This window comes from Schistosoma mansoni, chromosome W, assembly GCF_000237925.1.
Source record: "Schistosoma mansoni strain Puerto Rico chromosome W, complete genome".
Lineage (NCBI taxonomy): Eukaryota > Metazoa > Platyhelminthes > Trematoda > Strigeidida > Schistosomatidae > Schistosoma > Schistosoma mansoni.
Window position 1 is genome coordinate 16,127,744 of NC_031502.1, and position 24,900 is coordinate 16,152,643.

The 24,900-nt window shown below is 35.9% G+C and overlaps 1 protein-coding gene across 1 annotated transcript in view; it reads right to left on the reverse strand.

The window, feature by feature from the left end:
• The window catches only part of Smp_171880 (hypothetical protein), a gene marked incomplete at its 3' end in the record, with an annotated part of 52,279 nt that overhangs the window by 24,831 nt on the left and 2,548 nt on the right, over positions 1-24,900 (reverse strand). Inside the window, exons 3-13 of the mRNA XM_018788752.1 lie at positions 23,852-23,906; positions 21,461-21,968; positions 20,332-20,382; positions 19,481-19,691; positions 18,290-18,571; positions 13,846-13,920; positions 12,808-12,918; positions 9,094-9,380; positions 7,242-7,587; positions 3,252-3,393; positions 469-599 (exon numbers count right to left, since the gene is read on the reverse strand). Coding sequence (XP_018654264.1) covers positions 469-599; positions 3,252-3,393; positions 7,242-7,587; positions 9,094-9,380; positions 12,808-12,918; positions 13,846-13,920; positions 18,290-18,571; positions 19,481-19,691; positions 20,332-20,382; positions 21,461-21,968; positions 23,852-23,906 — 2,199 coding nt within the window. The remainder of the gene's footprint in view (positions 1-468; positions 600-3,251; positions 3,394-7,241; positions 7,588-9,093; positions 9,381-12,807; positions 12,919-13,845; positions 13,921-18,289; positions 18,572-19,480; positions 19,692-20,331; positions 20,383-21,460; positions 21,969-23,851; positions 23,907-24,900) is intronic.

Below are 24,900 nucleotides of genomic sequence, written 5' to 3' on the forward strand. Positions count from 1 at the left end.
GTAAGTTAGTAATACAAAGGACAAAATAGTTGAACAAAAACTGATTTTAAGGTAGTAAGATAGGGGACAACAGATGAGTCTAGAGCGAAGCCTGTATGCCAGTTGTAATGCTAAGAGCAGGTTACAAAAACTCTACTAAAATGAGTTCCAACTCATAACCGCATTAAAATTTCCTTTGATCAACTACCCAATGCAAGCATATCATATAACCTGAATGTTAAGCTGGACAAGTGTCGTTCATTTAAAACCTGGTTAATATTCGTGCCTCCTGGTTACGATAGTAAAGCAACAAAACGCTAATTCGAATGTCACTTTCTCGAGTAAAAATACGACACGAATGTTCCCTTAAATTCCACCAATATTTTCTATATGAAACTATTTTAACGCAAAAGAGGATCCCAAAAACATAACTTGATTTAACGTAGATTAGACAACAACGTAAGGTTTTAAAAGTAAACTAAACTTAACCTTTAAGGGAATATCTTGATGCAGTGGAGAGGGTAAACGTTGATGACAGAATGATTCACCTGCAAATGCTGAACGAATTAAGACCAATAAGCAATGTCCACATTTTTCTACTCTGTTACGATCATATTTCTCTAAATTATCGAATAGCATTGAGAAAAAAATCAAATAATGAAATGAAAAGCGAACAGCATAAACTTTAGACGATCTAGTGAAAACACACATATCACAAAAGTGATGTGATGAATGTTACGATACGGGAGAAACAAAAACGTTTAAATAAACAGAAAAATTGCGGTAGAGAAAGTGAACTAAACAACTTTAATTAAATACTTGTGTACTTTGAGGATTCTAGATGATATCTTTTAAGAAAAGTCATACAATATTGGATGCATGTATTATATATCAGTTCATGAACCTTGGGCATCCAACCACTCTACAACAATTCTCGAGAATATTTTCATATGAGGTTGGGAATTATAGAATCAACTAAGTTAGGAGTGAGATATTTCACTTACTGACAGCATAGGATAATCTTTGCAATATCTTAAAGACAAAGAGAAATCGAAGATGTAGATATCTGAATTTCACTTTACTGGTAACATGATACTGTCCTTACCATAGAGATATGAAGAACATGAGTCCGATCATAAGCGTATTGTCAAGAATTCCAAAACTAAGACAAAATAAATATTTATTGTTCTATAATTTCCGGATAATGTAAATTTGTGATGACCTTCAGAATAAACTACAAAAAACTACTTCACTTAATAGTCTTTACTTGCTTTTTACAACTTTTCGTTCACGTGCCTCTTGTCACTTTTAACGTTCCTATATTTTACCAATTTTCTTCCAATTACTTGTGTCGATACGCTTTTAATTTGGGGTTTTATGTCAATTTTTTGAAAGTCTGTGTTTATTTGTAGTAAATATATTCAGAATGACAAGTTGAAACAGCAAAGGTATTATGAAAATTTTAGATGTTTACGAAAGCTGTCAGCTTGTTTAGTTGTGGTTTTCATCATACAATAATGCACATGGTGAGAACTGTTATATTCTAGTGAAGATTAAAGTACGGGTAACTTCCGGAATATATACATATATATCCTAATGTATAACTTCAGTAACTAGATTATGTATATCTTTTATCATAAGCTTCGTTTTGACCTATAGATTATTATTATACAATTTATTGTTCTTAAATTTTACTCAGTTTATTAATTATTGTCTCCAACGTTCACAGCCACTTCTTGGTTTTATTATGTATAAATGTTATTTTCTATTTTATGGTGTGATGCGGTCTGTTTGTCTGGTATATAAACCAAGTATGCTTGAAATAAATGATTTGCATAGCAGAAGCTGTAATTGGTGTTCTGGACTCAAGTGGAAGGGCTGGGCTAACAAAGGACAAATAAGGACGCTAGGCTGCTCATACCGGTCGAACGTCATTGGTTTGGCACAGTGCTACGATTAGACATTCGTATTTCGACTGGTGGATAATTCACGTAATAAAAAGCCGGGCATAAAATCAGAACAAAACCGTGGTATATATACCCGTGAGAATGACGACACCGAGATACAAACGCAAAGAATACAAAATAGTACCCCAACAGAACAACAGGAAAAAAAACGTATGCCTTAAACCAATATCATAAAAAGTATTAAACTGGTTTGTTTCATGAATCGAATAAGTGACTGAAATTTACAAATAAATGGATATAAATGAAGACCTATGGGAAATTCGTATTAGTTTACGCTGCTGCGTTACAAATCGGCGCACTGTGACAAACGTACAAAATCGGAAGTAATAATACTAACAGTAGTTTGAAAATAAAGGATGTTAAAAAGACTGGATTTCATCATTATTCATCATAAAATTGAACTACGGCTTCTGAATATTTCAGGATAACCAACGTTTGTAACTTTGTAACATCTAAAGAAACAAGATCGGTTAGTACACAATAACAATCATAAAAATGAAGGCAGTAGTGACAATCGGGGTTTACAGAATTTTTTAAGACATCACATTGACAATAATAACAAACTAACTGGAATTCTATAGGTTAATGGAAATGACTGATGAAAACATTCAGTCAGCTACAACATAGGATCAGGCACATATATGCATCGGTCCAAGTCGCCACACCTCATTAGCACAGCAAGATGAACACCAGATTCATAGTAGTTACTTCAATGGTAGTAATATATAAAAGGAAGATTACATATAAGGATATAATACAGGGAGAAGGAATTAGTTCGTAGAAAGAAAGGTATAAAGCAATTCCAATCCCATGGTTTAAGGAAAGATAGTGTATACACCGATGCCACTGTGATCGATTCTGAGTCATGTCACCCAGAGTCTCCAACAAGTGGTTACGATAGTCGCACGGACCCCAACCAAGTAGCCTGCATCTACCAACATGGCTCAGACAAAAAGTTAGTGACTTTATGGACTGATGCTACGTTTTGATTTGACCACCCCTAACTTTCTTCCACCCGTCTCCAACAATAATCAGCATTGCGGGCTGTGGTAGTCGGTGCTTGGGCATGCGTAATACGTTGCCCAACCATTTCAGTCAATGAAGCATCATAACCTCATCAACTGACTTACCATCATTCCCTAATACTCTGCATCTGACCACACTAATAGCTACCCGGTGATCCCAGAAGGTACGAGCAATATTTAAAAGACATTTGTGATCAAATACTACCCTTGATGACCACGTTTTGCAGCCGTAGAATAGAAAAAGAACGAAAACAGCAAAAGAGAAAAGTACACACAATACCTGTTTCTTCATTGGAACCGTTCAAACTACTGGTCAGGTATTGTATAAGGTCATTGAAAGGCGTTTCGAAATCCATTAGAATGTCTGTGTACAGATGTAAGTAGGCGTCGAACAGACTATTGGTCCAGCACAACTTAACAGCCTGTAAAATAGATTTTAAAAAAACTGGTCAAAGTATATACGTAAAACTAACTACCAGAATACAGTGACGTTATTTTAATGGAAGAAATAAAGAATTGCGGAATTACTAACCACATTATATTCAAAAATAACAAGTTACTGGGTTGCAACAAATAGTTTGTATAGTGTTTGATTTGGGTGAAATCTTACAGTCAAGTTTACCACACGGTCATTAAGTTGAGTGACTACATCACGGTGCTGTCTAAATACTGTTTGGATCTGGTTAGTTGATTAAAGGTAACCGCAACACCATAAATGGAATAAAAAAATGTGTGGATTATTTGCAAATTATACCATACTAATGACAGGGACAAAAGTTGAATACTTTTTCGATAATCAGAATATAGTGTCAATAAAGCTTTTCCTGGAATGCATAGTCTTTGATATTTGTTACAAGACTGCGATAAAATAATGAAATTTGGTTTTTACAGGAATGAGTGACAGCTACCTTCAAAAGCTTAACATCTCTCAACAAACAGAGCTTATTTTACAGTGTATGTACTTTATTCCTGTCGAAATTCCGACGATAGGTGTTATTATTCAAAAAGATATTCAAAGACATTGATGTTGACTCAACTGGTCAATATGGTTAGAATTAATGACATATATGAGATTTTCAAATGTAACCTAATTATCAGCGTATCAATCACTAACATCGTTTGTGAGCGGACATTTTTTGAGGAAATGAATTTTAAATAATTATCCTAAATAGTACGATAGAAAATTCATTAAGAAAGTAACCGACGAATGATGAATGACGAACAGTCATTTCTATTATTGCTTACTGTCTAACCAATATCTACAATAGCCATAGATTTATTTCATTAGTGTTTAATTCAAAATTATTCATCGACTCAAATGACAACAGACGATAAATGGATTACATTTTATTATTCTATAAGACATAGGTTATTTATCTGAATGTAACTACAAAAACAATTATCAAAAACCCTTAATGGAAAAATAAGTAATTACATGGTTATTTCGCTGAGGAAACGTAATTACCAACTTATTACAGATGTCCCAACAAGCATTCGTTAAACGATGGTAAAACATTTACCGTGGCTTCAATAAGTTAATTCTGAATACAACAATTTTCATTTCATCTACAGATTATCAACATTTTGATAAGAAATTTGGAGCAGCATATTTACAAATACATAAACTACTTAGGAAACGAAAACTTTTTAATATTTGCGGTTTTGGTTTAATTATTTAGCCAGTTGCTTGCTTGTACTCCTAACATAAGACAAGTTGATTTCCGCATAGTATTTTTAAATGAATGTTACAAATATCTGATTATTTTAACTTCAGCTTTCGAATCGCTCATCCATGGTTGCTTGGTTGTTAGTGGGACATAGATTGGATGTTTCATGTATGCATGTATGCATGTTTCATGCATGATGGTGTTGCTGCGCGATAGTAGAGAGCTTCTGACTATCAACACTCATCGAGGGTTATTTCAATACACCCGCCTACCATTCGGCATCAAGACCGCACCTGCCATCTTTCAGCAAATAATGGATACAATGCTAACTGGTATACCGGGTGCAGCAGCTTATCTAGATGACATCATAGTTATGGGTTCCACTAACAGTGAACTTTCCGATCGTCTACACCAAGTTCTCAACCGAGTGTTGGAATATGGTTTCCAACTACGTGAAGAAAAGTGAATCTTCTTCATGCATTCGATCAAATACCTTGGTTTCATTCTAGATAAGAACGGCCGACGACCAGACCCTGCCAATATAGAAGCCATTCAGAAAATGCCCGTACCAACTGACGTCCCTTCATTAAGGTCATTCTTGGGAGTAGTTAGTCACTACAGCACATTTTTGCCTGAAATGCATCGAGTGAGAGGCCCTCTGAATGAATTACTATCGAAAGATAAACCTTGGCAATGGTCAGCAGAATGTCAAGCATCCTTTGACAAAGTCAAGTCAATGCTCAGCTCAAAGCTTCTCTTGACACACTTCGATCCCAGCTTGGAAATTGTTGTCGCATCTGATGCATCTAGTCACGGAGTTGGAGCAGTTATATCACACGTGTTTCCAGACAAAACAGAGAAGACAATCGCCCATGCTGCCAGATCACTTACCCCAGCCGAACGCAACTACAGTCAAATCGAAAAGAAAGCTCTGGCAATCATTTTTGCTGTCAAAAGATTTCATAAAATGCTTTACGGCCGTAAGTTCACTCTGTTGACAGACCACAAACCACTGATTGCAATATTCGGTTCCAAGAAAGGGATTCCTGTCTACACAGCTAACAGACTACAGCGCTGGGCAATAATGCTTTTGAGCTACGACTTTAACATAAGGTATCAGTCAACCAATACTATCGGTCAAGCCGATGCCCTCTCACGACTTATTGGAGTTCAGCATCCTGGACTGGAGGACATGATCATTGCCTCAGTTGATCCAGAAATACGGAGTGTAGTAGCGGCGGCAATCCGAAACACTCCAGTGTCGTCAGATGAAGTCAGAAAAGAGACTCTTCGAGACCCTGTTCTACAAGAAGTCAGAAAGTTCCACCTAGAAGGGTGGCCCTCGAAGATCAGTTCAACAGAGCTTCAGCAGTTTCATCAGCGCAGATTATCTCTTTCAATCATCGACGATTGTCTCATGTTTGCTGAACGCGTCATAATCCCAAAGAAGTTGCAATCGGCAGTCCTCGAACAGCTGCATGCAGGACATCCCGGAATAAACCGCATGAAAGCTCTAGCACGAAGTTATGTATACTGGCCACAATTAGATACCCAACTCGAGCAGCTATCCCGTTCGTGTACAAAATGTGCATTGGCAGCAAAAGCACCACGAAAAGCAGAGTTGCAATCATGGCCGATACCACAGTCACCGTGGCAGCGTATACATTTAGACTTCGCTGGTCCATTCCATGGACAAACTTACCTTCTGGTAGTGGACGCATACAGCAAGTGGCCGGAAATCTTCATCATGGAACATCCAACAGCAAGCTGCACAGTTAGAAAACTGCGGCAACTATTCAGTCGTTTCGGGGTTCCAGAACAAGTAGTCAGCGACAACGGCACACAATTTACATCATCTATCTTTTCAGAATTTTGTCAGCAGAACGGAATCAGGCACATCCGAACACCTCCATTCCATCCGCAATCGAATGGTCAGGTGGAACGTTTTGTTGGTACGTTCAAAAATGCCCTAAAAAGATCAAGAGGGGAGGGTACCACCGACGAGATCTTAGAGAGGTTCCTGTTTATCTACCGTTCTACACCGAACCCTCAAACAACAAATGGGGTCTCTCCAGCGGAAGCGTTACTTGGCAGAAAAATAAGGACACATTTCGATGTCATCCGTCCGACGCCAGCTCGTGAAAACCAACGAAACTTATCGATGGAGAAGCAGTTCAATCGACACCATGGGGCACAAAGACGATTGTTCACGGTGGGTCAAAAAGTACTTGCTATGGACTATCGTGGTAAACATCCTACGTAGACAGCAGGTCGGATCGTGAGAAAGAAAGGGAATGTGGTTTATGAGGTGTCAGTTGGCTCAGAAGCTTGGATACGTCATGCTAATCAACTGATGTACATGATGTCTTAACCTAGTAAGATAACTATTAGCTGAATAAGTTTTGCAGGTGGTGATAGGTTCTGAAAACTGGACGTTTTAGAATGAACCAAATGCTAAGAGTTTGATGTTTAACATCTAAAAACACCTTTTAGTACTTAAACCTAAACTTGAAACCGTCATCTATAAAAAAATGAATAGAACTTGCTTGATAACGATTAAGTGATAAAGTTGTTTAGGAAAGGATTTTTAGACTTTGACGTACATAGTTTAGATCCAAGCATGATGGGTGTAAACGAAGAAGACAGACTTCTGTTATACTTTTTCTATCATTTAAATTATAACTGCACATCGAGTTCACATCGTCTAAGTTTGCCTCTAACGTATCATCTTGATGTAAGCACCAATTAATCAATTCTTTGGTCATATCAGGAGGAAGTTGAATGAAATTCTGCTTGGAATTAATTTCATGTACAGATTGGGAACCGTTTGTACACAATTGTTCAAATGGAGGCAATGACTTTAAGATAGAAAATGTAGCATTAAATAAAGCAGATGCTAAGTGGGGAAGATTTCGAACAGCTGGATACAACTCTAACCATATGAAGTCACTAAAATAAAAAAGAACAGACACGTTACCGATGGACGCATACATAGACGGAACCCCAGAAAGAGTGAAATGAGATAAAACCAAGAAATATCTAAACAAGGAATTGTTATAAAATACTAAAATTTATTACTGGTCATTTTAACTAAAAACATTTTATATTTATGTCTGTAGTAAATTTTTAAATTTGAAACTAAGAAATGGAATTGTAATCATAATCTCAAAGCATGTTGGATTAACTGGACTGTTTAAGCGGGTGAGTAAACCTAAACTGAAGGCAGCTGCCAAGTAAACATTCAGTAAAATATTATGGATTAGCATGAACCAAATCTATACTGGATTATTGTCCTTGGAAAGGTTACGAATTTTGATAGAAGCTTGATTTGAGACTGATTTTTGGAAATACTTAGTAGTTTCGAGAAAGTCTCGATTGACTTAGACAGCACAACTTCGAATATGATGCTCAACGGTGTTCAGTCGTTAATTTAACCACTACACTGCAAAACGGAAAACTAAGGAACAAGATAACTGGCATCATCCAGTAGTCGATTATGTTAAGTGTAAATTTTTGTAGAAAACAGGAAGCTGAAATAATTGAACGAGGAGTCCTAATATCAGGCAACAACCAAGAGCAAATCAGCATGGATTGGTACTGACTCGGTTCACCATAATGTACAATATTTTTCTGAAAAAGGTTTTAGAGATGAGCTTCCGGCACAATAATTTTCACATTTAACGCAGTAGTAGTTAATCAGTACAAAAGAACTAAACATATTTAATAATATAACTTGAGATGTTACTATTTTAAAAATGACTAAGTATGACAATTTTTATATCTTGAAGATAACCTTTTTGAATCTTGTCAGTAAGAAGTTGTGAAAATTGCTGGCGTCCACTGAATCCTGTTTAAATGATGTGAAAATGGTTTACAGTATTAGCTGGGTATGACCAACTACTCTCTCCTACCTGGACGCGCAATCTTGGCTGGCATAGCAGTAGTAGATTCGGAGGAAAATAGAGATGGTCAGGTCAATCCATGAATTCATCGCTTGTTGCTCTGAATCATGTTGGTAGGTGTTGAATATCCGACCGAAGTCAGAGCATTTATCGTGATCAACGTATCAAGACGTAGGGCAACAAGGCTCAGGATTGATCTCAATAGCACAGATACATTTAAACTTTATCTTCGCTTAGATCTCGAGTTTGAAAATTATTCAGATCTTTTAATTCGTAAACCAACTCTCTTCTTTCCCATCTTATTTTCCACCTCTAATCTTTTTTACTTTCAAAGATATTACCAATATATATATACTTTGGTATTTGTCTAAATAATTTTATCCCACTGAGCTAACGTAGTGTAACAACTTGGACCGATAGGTATTTGTGCTAGGTTTTAGGTTTCTCCAATGATGAGCTCCAAAGCTATGGAATGAAAACCCAAAAACGACTAAAATACAGTACTTGAATTAGTACATAATTTGTTGCTAGACTATGTAGAAAAAACACTTACGGCTTCTTAATCATGCGAGATATCCTAAAAATTGATTCAATGACTGAAGACGCAGATATCCAATTATCATTTTCATCATTCTGAGTCGCTAATACATGAAGCACCTCGTCATGAAGAATAGCCAGAATTTGATTATACAATAAAGACTCATTGCAATCATTATCTATTGTTTGATTGGAAGAATAAGAAACATTAGTTTGCTTGACAGTTGTTAATGGTTTTAATGCAGCTTCCATATAATTAAGACCCAATTGAAGTTCTTTACGGCGTAGAAGAAAAATAACACTCTAAAACATAATTTCGTTTGAAGACATAATTTTGGAACAAATTTGAGGTACATTTATGAAAATACTCAGAATAGCTATCGTACAATAAAAATATCGGAAATTCGAAAAAAAAAACAATGTACTGAAACCAACGGAATAAATGTCAAGTTATACTTATCTATTTGATGAAATGTTTATTTCTTCACTGTGATATATTGATCACCGTGAAGTGTAAAGTACCTATCGTCTCAATAAATTGCAGTTGGATAACATACTGCTTTCTATAGTGTTGTACCGATTAGGTATAAAAGAAACCTAGTAAAGATCCTGACTCATAGTCCTAGAATGATTTGCTCTGATAACATCAATGTAAATTAAGTAATATTCGTAGTCTGCTTCGGTCCGAGCCCTCGCATAAATAAAATGACGATATTTTGTGTGAAGCATATATATCTAGTGCCTCCTTGTACTAATATTTATGTGTTTAAATAAATAAATAAATAATTAATAGGAATGGATTTCCAACGAAATTCATGAACAAACACATGAATGAAATGAAAAGAAGACAGAATGTCACTACTGATCCGAGAAATTTATGTTCTCAAAATTACAATTCCTAAATGACCCTATTGAGGAAGTTGTAACTGAGAGGCTAAGAAATGAGGTGCAGAAAACATTAACTGCAGCCAAACTGGGTGTGGTTTTATCAGTATAGGGTTGCGGAGATTGTTGAATGTTTAATTGCGATCATGAACCGATCAATGTTAGGCTAACATTGAATGTGGTTTTCTACAAACGCCTGATAATGAGAACCATCAATACAGATAGACTGTCTGAATTCGCCACATTTATGTGTATTTACCAATTCAAATATTCTTCTGGAGCCAGTTATATAGAACGTACAATTCGGCAAGAACGTCATTGCGGTGAGACTACAATTTATGGACAACCTTTGAGTACTGCGAAAGTGACCTTGAGAATATTCACCTGCTTACCAGGGCTAAAAGGGAGTTATAAATTAGGGAGGAGAATCAAGATTAGGTTTAGAGTTGGAAGTTAGGGTTCGGAATTAGTTAGTGTTTTCACTACGAAGTGATACTAGCCATAATGCCAAAACAGAATTGAATAAGTGAATTTCGCGCCAACATCCAAGACTTGGTTTCTTAAATCTGATTGAGTCATACACAAATTATAGTCCCGCCCATCATTTCATACCAGAACACAATCCATGTTGGTTAAGCGAAGGACAGGTACGAATAATCAAGAGTTATATTCTCGCTTATTTGGTGGACACAAAACATTAAGTTGATCTGAATAAAGCTGTTGAGATTATCTACTATGTTTCATCGAGTTTACCACATGGTTTACGAATCCATTTTTTGTATAATGCTGAAGCTATCGGAATCCATGTTCACAAGCCTAACATTTGCATTCAAAAGAAGTTTGTACAACTTCTCTCTCTACCTTGCCCATTAATATGGGAGCGAGTTTTAGCTGGACTTTGATTAACCTCATCCTTTTAAAAATATTCAATGTTCTTATTTTGTTCACCTTTGTAGTTTTATATGTTCTCAATATCCGTCTCTTGATTCTTACATAATACTGAACTTTCGTTGTTGTTAAATATTATGTAATGTAGCGACTATTTAAATTTTCGAATAATTACTTTTATCTTGCTAAACAAGAAATACTACGAAGGAAATAATTATTGAACTGTAACTAAACATTTGTTTCTCAAAAGAGCCCTGTTTTGAATAATCAAGACAGAGTTGTAGCAGATAGCCAGATGTCTGATCATTAACAGGCTTCTTCCGGAAGAGGAAGTTTAGTGTTGAAGGTCAAGGTAGAAGGAATAGTAGGAATTGAAGAAGGAGATTGATTATGAATACAGTGGTCTTGAGTGCTGTTAGAGGTATGAGGGTAGTTATCACTTCCCGGTTGCCCACACCGTGGAAGGGTTCTTCTAGGGGTACCTGAAAAGGAAATTGGGTTAGAAGTGGTCTTAATGACCTGAGAGCGTGACCGTAGTGCCCAAGGGACAACTGCTTGAGGTCGGTCGCACACGACCATTTTGTGGGTAGTTTTTGTGTTAGCTCCGTTCTTCAAAGGACCTTACCGCCGGAGACGGATATCCGTGGGATAAGGCGAGGTGTGCATTTCTAGGGTCGACCTTTTCTAACCCCACCCCTCCTTGTGGGAAGACAGCATCGCTGTCATGCTGGTTGTCTGAAGGAAACACCTTACTGCCGTCACACCTCTGTACAGTCAGCAGTACGACTTCGCCTTCGTACCTTGGGTTTGCTGCTTTTAGTCTCACCGCTCTTCAAACGACCTGCCTGGCATGGTAGGACCTTGAGGAACGATTGTTCCAGCCAGTATAGCTCGATTGAATCATCACGATAGGCAAGCCCGACCACCACGTCAAGGTAGCAGCAACGGTCGGGGAGGCTTCTGCATGGGATCGATCAAATGACGTCCTTGTGGAGATTAGTTCCAAAGAATCTGGTTACGAATTCTCACATATAAGCATCTTCCGAACACTATAAGTCGATGGTGTTCACATATGGTAGTTAAGGTAGTGTGTATTCATCATTAAAGGGATTTGGTCTCAGTAATATGCAAACGTATACATTAAACAGAATTGAAGACTTGTATCGCTAAAAGAATTTCTTTTGTTATTCAGTACAGAGGACAGACTACAACAATTCTCTAAATGAAGAGTTTTTGATGACAACTTTTCTAGATACTTTCTTTAATCATGAAGAAAATCACCAGGATAATCAACACCAAACCTGAAGATCATCTTCAAGTAAAGTAATACAGTTGTTACGCGGCACCAGTAAATACGTGTTTTTGAGGAACAAATGGTAAGAGTAAGAATCTGATCAGTACAATACGTTTCCTCTGGATTATTTTTCAAAACACTATCTTGGAATTTTTGAAATTTAACAGAAGTTATAGCAAGAGGAAGTGTTTACCTGTATTTGTCCTACGAGTCAATTTGAAATTTAAATTAAGTTATTCATTAAATACTTAGATATGAGGGCTAATGATACTATCCGGTTTCGTAAACCGAAGTATGTGTCTACAATTCATTCAGACAAATGACTATTAAAATAAAAAGCTTCACTAACTACTACATCATTTCTCAGTTCATTTTCCGATGTGTTTTTTTTACAGATAACCGATATATAACTGAGTATATTGGTTTCTATCACAAACAACCATGATCAATCATTATGAAAATTTGTAGTTACCCTGGACATCAGTCATTACTAAGGTTATTCTTTTTATTTAATGACATATTTAGTACTTGAAAACAAACAAAAAACAATCAAAAGGTATTTGAAACATTTTTTATAATTGGAAATTATAGTAACAAGATGTTGCTTCAAAATAAATGAATTTATTGCGTAATTTCTTTCTTAAAATCGGAGCTAAAGTTTACCTCGTTCCATGTACGTAATGCTATCAGATACAACCCAGTTTCACCAAGGATCAATAGCTGAGACCCATAAGCAGTAATGGAATGCATACAAGCTCGTTCGCCAGCAAAAGCCTGCACAAAATGAGATTAATAAAAAACAGAGTTTATGGACAAATATATATATATATATATATATATATATATATCATTCGGCTAAAACATCAGCAAAGTGTTGACAAACTTTTATTTAACGAATTTATTTCTTAACACACCACGCAGTTGTCAAAGACTATTTAATAAGAAAGTAAACATGAATTTGAAATAAGTAAACAAATATTTTAAATTATGTACGACATTACAAATCAGCACTCACCCCGTCATGATAAATAAAGCTTGTCCAGTAAATTTTAAACGATGAATCCAAAATGTACACTAGTTATAAAATTTTGTCAGTAATGTTGCAAAGTAAAACTCGAAATACTGCGCACATGAATTTCTTACTTTTGGAAATCGACTATGCAACTGCTTTTATATAGCATTACGAACTTTAATGGCTGGAATGCGAGTTCAAATCTCGACCCCTATATCAAAGCTTGAGACTGGAGGCAGACTATTAAACGACTATCAGTCAGCCAAAATCAATATAGCCATCACAAAATGACTGTGACATATAAACTTAAGTTTAGAAGTTCGAGACTCAGGTCAATCAACAAACACAAAATTGATCCAAATTACCAACTAATCAGAAAAATGATGGACAAATAAGGGATTAGGGGTCAGGTCAAAGGGAGATACGACCAAAATAAAGAGGCAGATAATGATAAGTTAGAAGTTAACAATAACTAATCAAGATAGAAGTCAACAGGACAAGCTATGAGTCATATATGGAAAAATTCGAACACTTCACTTTTTCTTGAAGTTTTCAGCCATTCATTTGACGTAAAAACAAAACATACGATATCAAAGAAGTACTGGTGCGTAATACCGGTCAAAATATCAAACAAAGTAAATTAGTTAACTCGAATCAAACGGAAAGTTATAACATTTATAACAACTTACAAGAGCTTCACTAATTTTCGGATACTTAAACAAATCCGAATGAAAACGGAGATGAATATTTGAGATATCAATGGTCTAAAAAAGGATTACAAGAAATTATATATTGCACCTTATATAGTAAATAATATTAATGAGCTAAAAAAATTACTATTCATGTAATCTAAGATAGAACTGTTGTGGTGTGTGCTACTGATGTCGACAGATATTAGTAGTATGTACCATCAATCGAAAGTGAGATGACTGGATGCAAAAGGTTATGAATATCGAAGGAAAGAGAACGAGAACAGAGAATGGTTGGTGTAGAAACTAAAAAACAATGAAGTCTGAAATAACTGATTGACATTTTGCAAGTAAAGAATTTACTGTGTAGCTTTTAGATTTCACTAAGAGATTCTGTAATTTTGTGTTCAAATACATTCGAATGTCCCCATTTGTGTTCTCGTTCACTGCACTATTAGTTAAACTGATAACAAGTAATAATTGAAGCTGGAATAAAAACCTGGGAAATTGTCATGTACAAACTACCAGGAGCGATTAGTTAGATACTGTGTCAAGCGATAACTGATCACTAACAAATACACTGTATCCAGTTGTCATGTTAACGCAAGACAAACATCGGTATTTGGTCACAATCACGGTAGGTAGGTAGGTAACAGGGTTCTTTTGGGAATATTCCAAAGGAAAGATATGTCACTTAACTAAGTAACAATGACTGAATTCAAAAGTGATGCTGTTTATGTTTCTTGTTTTTAAGATATGTTTTAAAAAAAACTACGGTGAATCGTCTATTACTTCTGTACACGAAAAAACAAATAACAATTTATATGAGTCGAGAAACAAAAGAATGTATGTTAGTGTACTTGATTCTCAAAACCAACGATTCTAGTGAGCAAAAAATTGTCCTATGTCTACTGGAACCTCGCTTCAAAATACACATTGGAGCCTTCAACGTACGTACCCTATGTCAAATCGACCAGCGGGGCTCGTTGGCTAAAACCCCAGAATCTCGTACCGTTGGTGTATGCTGTGTCTCCAAAACACGTGTACAGAATCCTAGTGTGGTCATTCATTTGACTTCACCTCGCCAAAACGAAGAGCCGACGAGATACAACCTCCGTGTATCTGGCGACCCGATGGCTAGTTCTCGTGGACTTGCAGGTGTAGGCATAGCACAGAGTACAAGGGAAGAAAAAGCACTATTAGAGTGGATCCCAGTTAGTAGTCGCCTATGTGTTGTTCGGCTAAACGACTCCGTAAGAACTCGGAAGGATAGGGACACATGTTGTCTTTTTGTCGTTTCTGCCTACGATCCCACTGACTGTAGCCTGGATGAAGTGAAAGATGAATTTTACAGAAAGCTCTTTGAACTTCTTTGAAAAGCTAAAAACTCAGACATAGTACTCGTAGCAAGTGACTTTAATGCCCAAGTAGGTAGCTTAAACCAAAGACAAAAACATTCAGATGGGTATTTTAGTATTCCGGCTCAGCTAACAGATAATGGTGATCGTCTGTTGCAACTATGCTCAGACAATCGTTTATTTTTAGCAAACACAAATTTTAGGCACAAGGAGAGACTTTGTCTAACATGGCGAACCCTAGCACCAAACCAACGATGGACTCAAATAGACCATATTGCCATCAGTCATCGTTGAAGAGGCTCGATAGAAGACCACCGCTCGTTCTGGAATACATGTATGGACTATGATCATAATCTAATACGAGCACGCATTTGCTTGTGCCTCACTGGACGCAGAAAAACTACACTAAGAAGACCCATTAGAATTAAACTGGAGGACGAGAAAGCCGAAAGTAAGTTCCAGGAACAACTGAGTTCACATCTAGGCAGTCCTGTAAACGAGGCTGACCCATATGTTGCTTGGAAAGATATACAAACAGCAGTAACATCTATTAGTAATTCAAACCAAAGGGTTACAAAAAACCAATGGATTTCTTCTAAGTTTATTGTACTGATGGATTCTCGTAATCTCATCCCATCAGGCTCTGAACACAACGAAGAGCGAAAACAAGTCAGATCTAGGTTAACCAAAAGTCTAAGGAACGATCGTGAGTAGTGGTGGGCAACGAAAGTCAAAGAGATGGAAAAGTCAGAGGCTGTAGGCAACACCAGACAACTCTTCAGACTAATAAAAGAAACCGGAATTAATAAATCAAGTGTAAGTGAAACGATCTCGGAAAAAGACGGAACCCTTATCTGCTCTCAGCCCAGACGTTTAGAACGATGGGTAGAACACTTTAAGGAGCAGCTCAGCTGGCCTTCAGCTACTGCACAACTACCCACTATTCCCAGACAGTCTGAATGGAACATCGAAGTAGGCCCCCCGACCCTACCTGAAGTTCAAAAGGCTATAACTAATCTGAAACGAGGAAGAGCAGCTAGTCCAGATGGATTGGCTTCAGAGGTGTCGTGTTGTCGTGATATGGAAGAAGGATGTATAGGACTGGCTTCTGTTGGTCCTTCACGGATCCCTGGTTGGGGTCCTAGAGATGGTGCAACATAGTGGCTAGAGATGTTATCAGATATGGCTCAGAATGGAAGCCAGTGGCGATCCTGCTGTAACTCTTTTACTTTCTTCATAAAAAGTGGTTATAACTTCCTTAACTGAAAGTGTTCTTCTGGTTGTACATTTCTGTTACCTCCATTATTATTATTATTATTATTACATCAACATACACTAATCTGTGGTTACTGTTGTTCTTTTCTTTTTTTTTTCTTATATGCACCTTACCCTATTTGTCTCTTCCCATTCTCATTGTTTTGTGGGGAGAATATATATCTGGTGCCCCCTTGTACTAATATTTATGTGTTCAAATAAATAAATAATAAATTTTATATATTACTACCACTGCATTAATTACTTCTATGAATTCGGTGTTCATCTTGTTGTGCTAATGAGGTATGAACCTTGGACCGATGGATATATGTGGCTGGTCCTAGGTTGTAGCTGACTGACTTGATTCTCAATCTGTTGCTATTATGATGAGATAAAAGGTGTAAGTACATGAATTTTCCGTGATAATAACAGACTAGTTATTCTCGGTTAGTCTTTGAAATTGAACAAACCATAAAAAACCAAATAAGTGGCGGGCTTTCAGAAAAGAAAAGTTTGTGATAGCTAACTTTGTATGAGATGAAATGGGGATACACTGACTTGTTTTTATAAAGTGAGTAAAATCTCATCGACAATGCGACCAACACATCCTGTGGTAAATAGTAGAGAATAACGAATACATGTGTCTGTTATATTTTCCATACTCATATTTAATTTGAATCGAAAAAAATGAAGTGGTAACAAAAAAAGGAGATAACCGTCTCTTGTATTTACACAACAGTTATATAAAAATTCACATCAAATAAATAAATAAGTGAGATGTTCTAAGTAGCAAATCGAAAGGAGTTTCGAAAGAAATAAAATTCTTATTTAAAGTGAATAGTTATCTAATCAGAAAACCTACTTTTAACTTTGGGTAATAGTTAGTTGGAACATACGCAGTACTACGTTTAACACCAAATTGGTGGAATGCAAATGCGGTATGCAGAAACAGTGTAATAAGAGTTCTTGCTAAAAACAATTATCTTTACAAGTAACTTGTTTATCATACTGAGTTGAAATTTTGTTACAATAAACAAAAGAAAGACGAATGTAATGTATTCACAACCTATTAAACGAAGAGTGATCCACTGAATTATATTCCATATGCATAAAAAGGGATTAGGCTTCCTCAACCTTGAGTGATTAACAACTATGATCTTTCAAATGAAACACTATTAATAATAAATTACCCAGAGTATAATAACGATAACAATCTGCCGAGCACGAATGACAATAATAGCACCAAGGATAATCATTTAAAAAAAACACCACTGATAAACAAGAGAATAAGGCTTACTTCTAGCATTTCCCCAGTTATACTATTCAACAAATGAAGTTGTTCACATTCATTTACAACGATAAGTTGATTAAAAGAGATCCACTAATGAAAGCCAAAGCAAAACAAGAAATAAGAAAAGTGAAATCGAATAAAACAAAAGCATCAAGTAGAAATCGAAATGTAGATGTGAACACAATAATTTGAACAATTCATTTCATAACAACAGGTAGAAAGAAACGAGACTTATTATGTAGGTGATATATTTCACAGATTAAGGATGAATGTAATACACTAGTCAAGTGTGTGACAGTCAGATTCATATTCAACTTTTTTATCCAGTATGATCAAGTAACTAAAACAGTGACCTGGTATTTAAGGAATAACCTGAATCATACCAATTTTCTCCAAATTTATCTATCCGCCCATATATATATATATATATATATATATATATATATTTATGAATAAACAGCATTACCAGTTCAACAATTTTAGAAAAATAGATAAACCACATGATAATCTGTTCAACTACATACAATCAAATATTATTTACCTTCAGGTTGAGAAAGTTTTGTTCGAAACTAAAAGAATATAACAATCTAAAACCAAGCTGATTTTCACTATTCTTGGAAGTATGCGCACGTAATAGGGTGGAACTATCAGGAAAAGGAGAATTAGTTAGTCGTAAAGAAGTAACAGAAGTGTTGTCTGACTGGGAAATCTTAGAAACTTGCATAATGTAAACAATCGAACCTCGGCCAAAAGCAATAAATGCATTATCAGGAGAATCAGCACTCCAATACCAATTTAAAAACGGAAGGAATGCAGGTGGTCCCTGGAATAAATAAAAAATTGAACTGTGTAGTCAGAAAAATACCATAATCATCTTACCTGCAAGTCTGCACCACACAATACAATCATTACCTCTTTTAAATAAAAGCATTCATGTTAAGGATTTAAGTACAACCTCATGAAGCTGAAAATCTAACATTAATCAGATACATTATTAACCTACTCAGCTTGATAGTAAAAAGAAGAGAATATTAAACAATTAATCATTTAGTCCATTAGACTATTAATCGAAATGACATTTGGTTTCATTATTATTCCATAATCAACTAAGTATTTATATCAAGTTATCATAGCAAAAATAAACATCCCAACAGCTCCATAATAAATACGAATATTCGTCAAGGTTAGAACGAATAGTTTGACAATAATTGGGCGCCGAGTATAGAGAAGTCATTATATGTGAAAAAAATTATATTTGAAATAGTCTCAGCGATTGAAATTTAAATAATTCCAATAATTCCAACACTGAATATCATTCATTAATAACTCATCTTACACATACATACATATACACAATTTATCCAGTTTCCTTTAATTCACATCGTTGAACTTTTCACTTGATTCTCATTCAACTGACTCATATTATCCTGTTTACAAAAACTTCGACATCCAAATATGATTGGATTAAAGTAGCAGAGATTTTGTTATGATTGTTAAAAAAACACTATATATTTCTTTGATGATTTTGATTATTTCCCTGAAGAAGTCCAGACAAGTTAGCTGGACGAAATGTTGGAATTATTTAAATTTCAATCGCTGAGACTATTTCAAATATAATTTTTTCACATATAATGAGCTCCATAATAATTTTTGTGGCATCAAAACAAGCAACAAAGGAATACGTTGACTAATCTGGGACGAAAATAAGTGAAGATACTATCTAAAAACTAACTTTCAAAACCTGCCAGTGAGATACTTGAACACGAGGACGCAATTGTACAATGATCAGTTTGGTAAACGAAGCCAGAGCCAGAAGAGCAGAAGAACTTAGGATCGACTGCTTAGCTTCTTTAAGTTGATCATCTAACTGTTTTGAATCAAAATGTCCATTAGTTTTCGACGCATTCAATCCAAGAGGTTCCATTGCACATATTTCTCCATGACTGAGGAAAAACGAACAGAAACTGTCACGTCAGTGTATGTACACATCTACCATAGAAATAACCGCAATGAGTTTTTTTTATAAAAAAACCTTAATGCTGCTCCAACTTATTTCAGATACTAAGTTGATTCGTATTTCTTTATAAAATTGCTTTGGTGTTACTGTAACGGTTCACCATCATTTGTTTAAAAAGTGACTTTTCAATAGGGCATTTTCTCCAATAAAACTAAAGACATAAAAGATTAACAGTGCAAACACAGGGCCTTACATGAACGAAATTAGGTGTCAATTAAAAAGTTATGGTGATAACAGTGTGCACCTCTATCAAAAAAATGACTAATAGACGTTTTTTAAATAGGGACGTAAGTAATGAGAAAAATAAAACAAATTAGAGAATGTTTCAAATGAATGTGATCAAAAATATTCGTTCATATTCTTCAGAGACTTAAATAAGTACAAATTATCTATTTCTATTTGTAGAACTTTGTATTGAAATTTCGACTATTTAAGAGAACCTTTTTATGTAACTGCAATGACAATAAAAATCAAAATAAGTTACATATTTCTAATGAACACTGACATTGGACAATGAAATGCCGACAAGAAACATTCAGTTAACAAGCTGTTATTAAAAAACTTACCTCCCAGAAAAGAAACACATGGATTCGCCCTTCATACCAACTAACCCTTGTCTACAATTAGAAATAATATGCCAATATTAAGAAGACATTAACAAAAAATATATACAATAACCACAGAATAACGATAAAGCTCTTCGGAAAAGTACCTAGCTTAACAGAATTAGTTCACCACCGAGTTAATGGTCATCAGTGAAAATAAGTGGTGCTTAGAGTTGAACTAAACCGTTAAATAAAACTGTTCAATAAACATATAGTATTGCTATATAATGTCTTCTGAAATCTATTTTCTTTACTTCAGAAACAAAGTTTATGTTGATAGCACATAGTTTCCAACGTTTATTGATTATTTATTCCAATACATAAACAAGGAGGCACAAAACAGATATGCGCCGCACAAATCTCATTTGATTTGTGTGAGGGCTGTGATACTACCCGGGTGTCCAAACTGAAGCAGGTGGTTTTCTTAGAGGGTCACATCCCGAGCCTTTGACCTAAAGGTCTAATCCATAAGGCGGTGGAGCAACGTCAAGAGATGCAGTCCCATGGTAGCCGGTGACCAACAATCAGTTCATACACCATTTGTTCCCTCAGAATCCTGGAGCCCATGTGCACTAATGGTTTGGAATCAGGGTTTTCCAATTCCCCTAGATGGGTTCTTCGTGTCCACCAACCCGGTTAGAGCGCCGGACATTCGCTTTTCGTCTTCTCGATTTCGTAAATAACACCCCTTCCGAGAGAAGGCAGTGAGTAGGACTTCCTTGGAAGTGGCTGTATACGCGTGGGTATGTGAGAGCATTTCGAGAGGGAAAGCGGACTCTCCCAGCTCTTGGTTGTACTAGGGCATTTGGGGACATTTTACGCATTTTACTCAGACAGCAAGCTTATTTAGTTCATAAAACTTAGTTTGATCAGTACAGTGAATATTGTTAGGAACTTAGAAAGAATAGGATATGTGAAAGTTAGATGCATTAGTCATTCAAAATGTAAAGTTCATCGGATCCAGAAAGGTAAAAATATACAATCATATATGAACTCAAATTAATGAAGCATAGTTTCTAAAATTATTGTGTTTCCAACATCTTGGAACTAAATAGACGTTAATCACAAAAAATATCGTTTTCAAACTCACGTAAACTTAAGCTGAAATACTGATCCTCCGGTGTCAACACAGGCAGCTAATGAGGAAACAGTAGTAAAACAACAAAGACTGATTGAATGACCAACTCCATGTGCATCGTCGACCATACAGAGAAGACGCCCGTAACCACTGTTGTTAGAAAAAGAAACTGAACCCCTCTTCTTTGGGGCCGTTGAGATCTCTTGTGGTTCATAGTTGTAATTTAAGTGGATAGGATTAAGACCACTATCGTTTCCCTGTGGTGTTTCCGGTATATCTGACTCGTCATCAGGAGCATACTGGCGACCCATTATTGTATCTTGTCCAGATTTCTCAGATAAGACTGAGGCAGGAATTTGCCAAACGGCTATTCTACCACTACTATACGCAGTCATTAATAAGGTTCCATTTTGATTCTGGCTTAAGACAGTTATTGGGCCTTGAGCTTCTCCAGCTTTTGCTTCAGGAGTATTTGGTGGACTTATGTTGCCAAAACAAAGTCTCAGAACTTGATGTAAATCTATATAACAGAAATGAGCAATTGGGGAGTTGAAACATATAATGACAATGAATATCGGATCAACGGGGTAGAAGCTTGATTAGTTGACATAATGTATAGATCTTCCTCGGTGACAATAAAAACACTATTAGCGCTATATTTGGTCTAACAAACAATAAAACTAGGTTAAGGCTTTGGGTGTAATATAAAAGAACTGATAAACGAAAGCTCGTAAATTGGAAAACACTACGTTTAGTTTAGATTAGCAGATAACTGCTATCGAAAAACACTAAATACTAATGCCCTTGAACCTATATTAACTGTATTCAATGAGACTAAAGCAATCGGACATTAGTAAGGTTTAAAAACAGACCGTTTAATCATCAAAGATGAAAAAATAAAGTCCTAACAAGGAAAAGGAACACGACTACAATAATAAAAAATATCCTGTATTTATTCCAGCAATCAAAGAAAAAAATCAAACCTGGTACTGAGCACTCCAGGAGTGCGAAAATTGTGTTCTATTTCAGCAGTACTTTTCTTTCACTGAACAACCAACCAAAAACTTCAAGTAGGTTTATCGACTTAATGACAGTTAAACCCATATTAATTAACGATTTTGTGCAGGTAAACTATTTGAAAGTTTCTTAACGGTGTAGATGTCTAGGTTTTAATACACCAAATCGGATTATAATTCTTACAACTGACAAGAAATTTACAAGCAGCTGTAGTAAGAATGAAAAATAGCAACAATATTCATTTACGTAAGTTGAAGCTACTGAAATTAGGGACAACCAGTTGATTATTGTAAATGGCTAAACAAGGGCAGAGCGATAAAACGCGTACTGTTAGTTAAATTACTAATTTTCGTGTTCTAATAAATCATTATTTATTTATTTATTTGAACACATAAATATTGGTACAAGGGGGCACAAAACTCATTTGATTTGTGTGAGGGCTGTGATACTACCCGGGTGTCCAAACTGAAGCAGGTGGTTTTCTTAGAGGGTCACATCCCGAGCCTTTGACCTAAAGGTCTAATCCATAAGGCGGTGGAGCAACGTCAAGAGATGCAGTCCCATGGTAGCCGGTGACCAACAATCAGTTCATACACCATTTGTTCCCTCAGAATCCTGGAGCCCATGTGCACTAATGGTTTGGAATCAGGGTTTTCCAATTCCCCTAGATGGGTTCTTCGTATCCACCAACCCGGTTAGAGCGCCGGACATTCGCTTTTCGTCTTCTCGATTTCGTAAACAACACCCTCGCCACGAGAATGCGGTTGGAAAAAATAAGTAGGAACTCGTGGGCATGATGTTCGCTGGCATTCATCAAAAAGATACATCTGCAATTTTTACGGGACAAGAACTAGGAAATTCAGAATCGTATTACTTACTGACGTAGCCAGAAACGTTGCTACCGAGATGTCCGTTGATGATCAGTTCATCTGAATTACTAATGAATAGAAAGGTGGTATCGAATACTATCCAGTAGCTAATTAGTGTAACCGTTTTAATAAGACAGTCAAGAGGAAAAGTAAAAACAAATATACATATCTAAAGTAGATTATGCAGCTTAATTATGATTTCAATATGGATTTAATTCAATTTTTCTCTAATTTTGATTACTTTTACTCTTTATCATGAACTTTTAAAATGGGTATAAAATATTTATACATTGTCACTTTTGAACAGATAATATAACAGCATGATCCTGCTTCTGTTTGGGCACCCGGGCAGTATTCCAGCCCTCACACAAATCGAATGACGAAGGTGTATATATATTTGGTGTTTCCTTTGTACCAATGTTTATGTGTTTTAAAGTATTATCCAAGCGTAATACATGTGAGATAATGTACGAAAGCATGCAAACTTGCATGGTAGGAACGGATAATGTGGACTTACTGAAAATAAATATGACACCTTTGTTTGTCCCAATCGCCACATACTTGCGAAAAGACTAGAGAAGTACAAATATGTAAGAAAACTAGTAAGTTACTCTATTCGGTGTCAAAAAGAAATATAAAAACATTAAGTTTGTCAAAATTACGAATGAAGTATTTATCAACTGTCTGTAGTACACCTAAGAACACAATTTTACAGCTGATGCAATGGTCAATGAATAAACTACACATACTTTTTGCTGACTAAAGGAAAATGGAACTACAAGATTGATGGATAACCATTCTACTGATTGAAAACATACTAATCTCAAATCGTTGAGCCGGTTTACAGTTGGAGCATAAGTCAGATGAGATCATGATTAGAAGCAAAACACTACAGTTGATTTGCAGTGAAAAAAACCTGAATTACTGAATAACATTTAACTATTATAGTATATCACACAAATAGAAAATACAGGTAGCAACAAAAGCATGCAACTATGACAAAGCGTAATTACCATATATGTAATTATTTCACGTACCATACTTATTATATATGCATGTATACTACCAAAACAACTAATCTACCCACCCCAGAAGACTTATTGAGAAAATGAGCTGCTGTGTAGTAAATGTGTATACATATTTTGCAGATTAGAGATCATTTTGTATTCAGACCAATAGAATAGTTACGCGAAATCCTGAAGTAGATGAGAATGGGTTTTTAACAGACAGATAAATTAAAATATCATATAATGTCCTGAGATTTTCGAATCTGATTCCTGTAAAACCATAGATAATCAGGGAAGTTGTTTCGCTCTAATAATTATTTACAACTTCGTAAATAACTAGACATTATTTATTTATTTAAACACATAAATATTGGTACAAGGAAGCACCAGATACATATGCGCCTCACAAATCTCATTCGATTTGCTTGAGGGCTGTGATACTGCCCAGGTGCCCAGACTGAAGCAGGTGGTTTTCTTAGGGGGCCACACCCCGAGCCTTTGATCTGAAGGTCTAGTCCACAAGGCAGTGGAGCATCGTGAGGAGATGCAGTCCCATGGT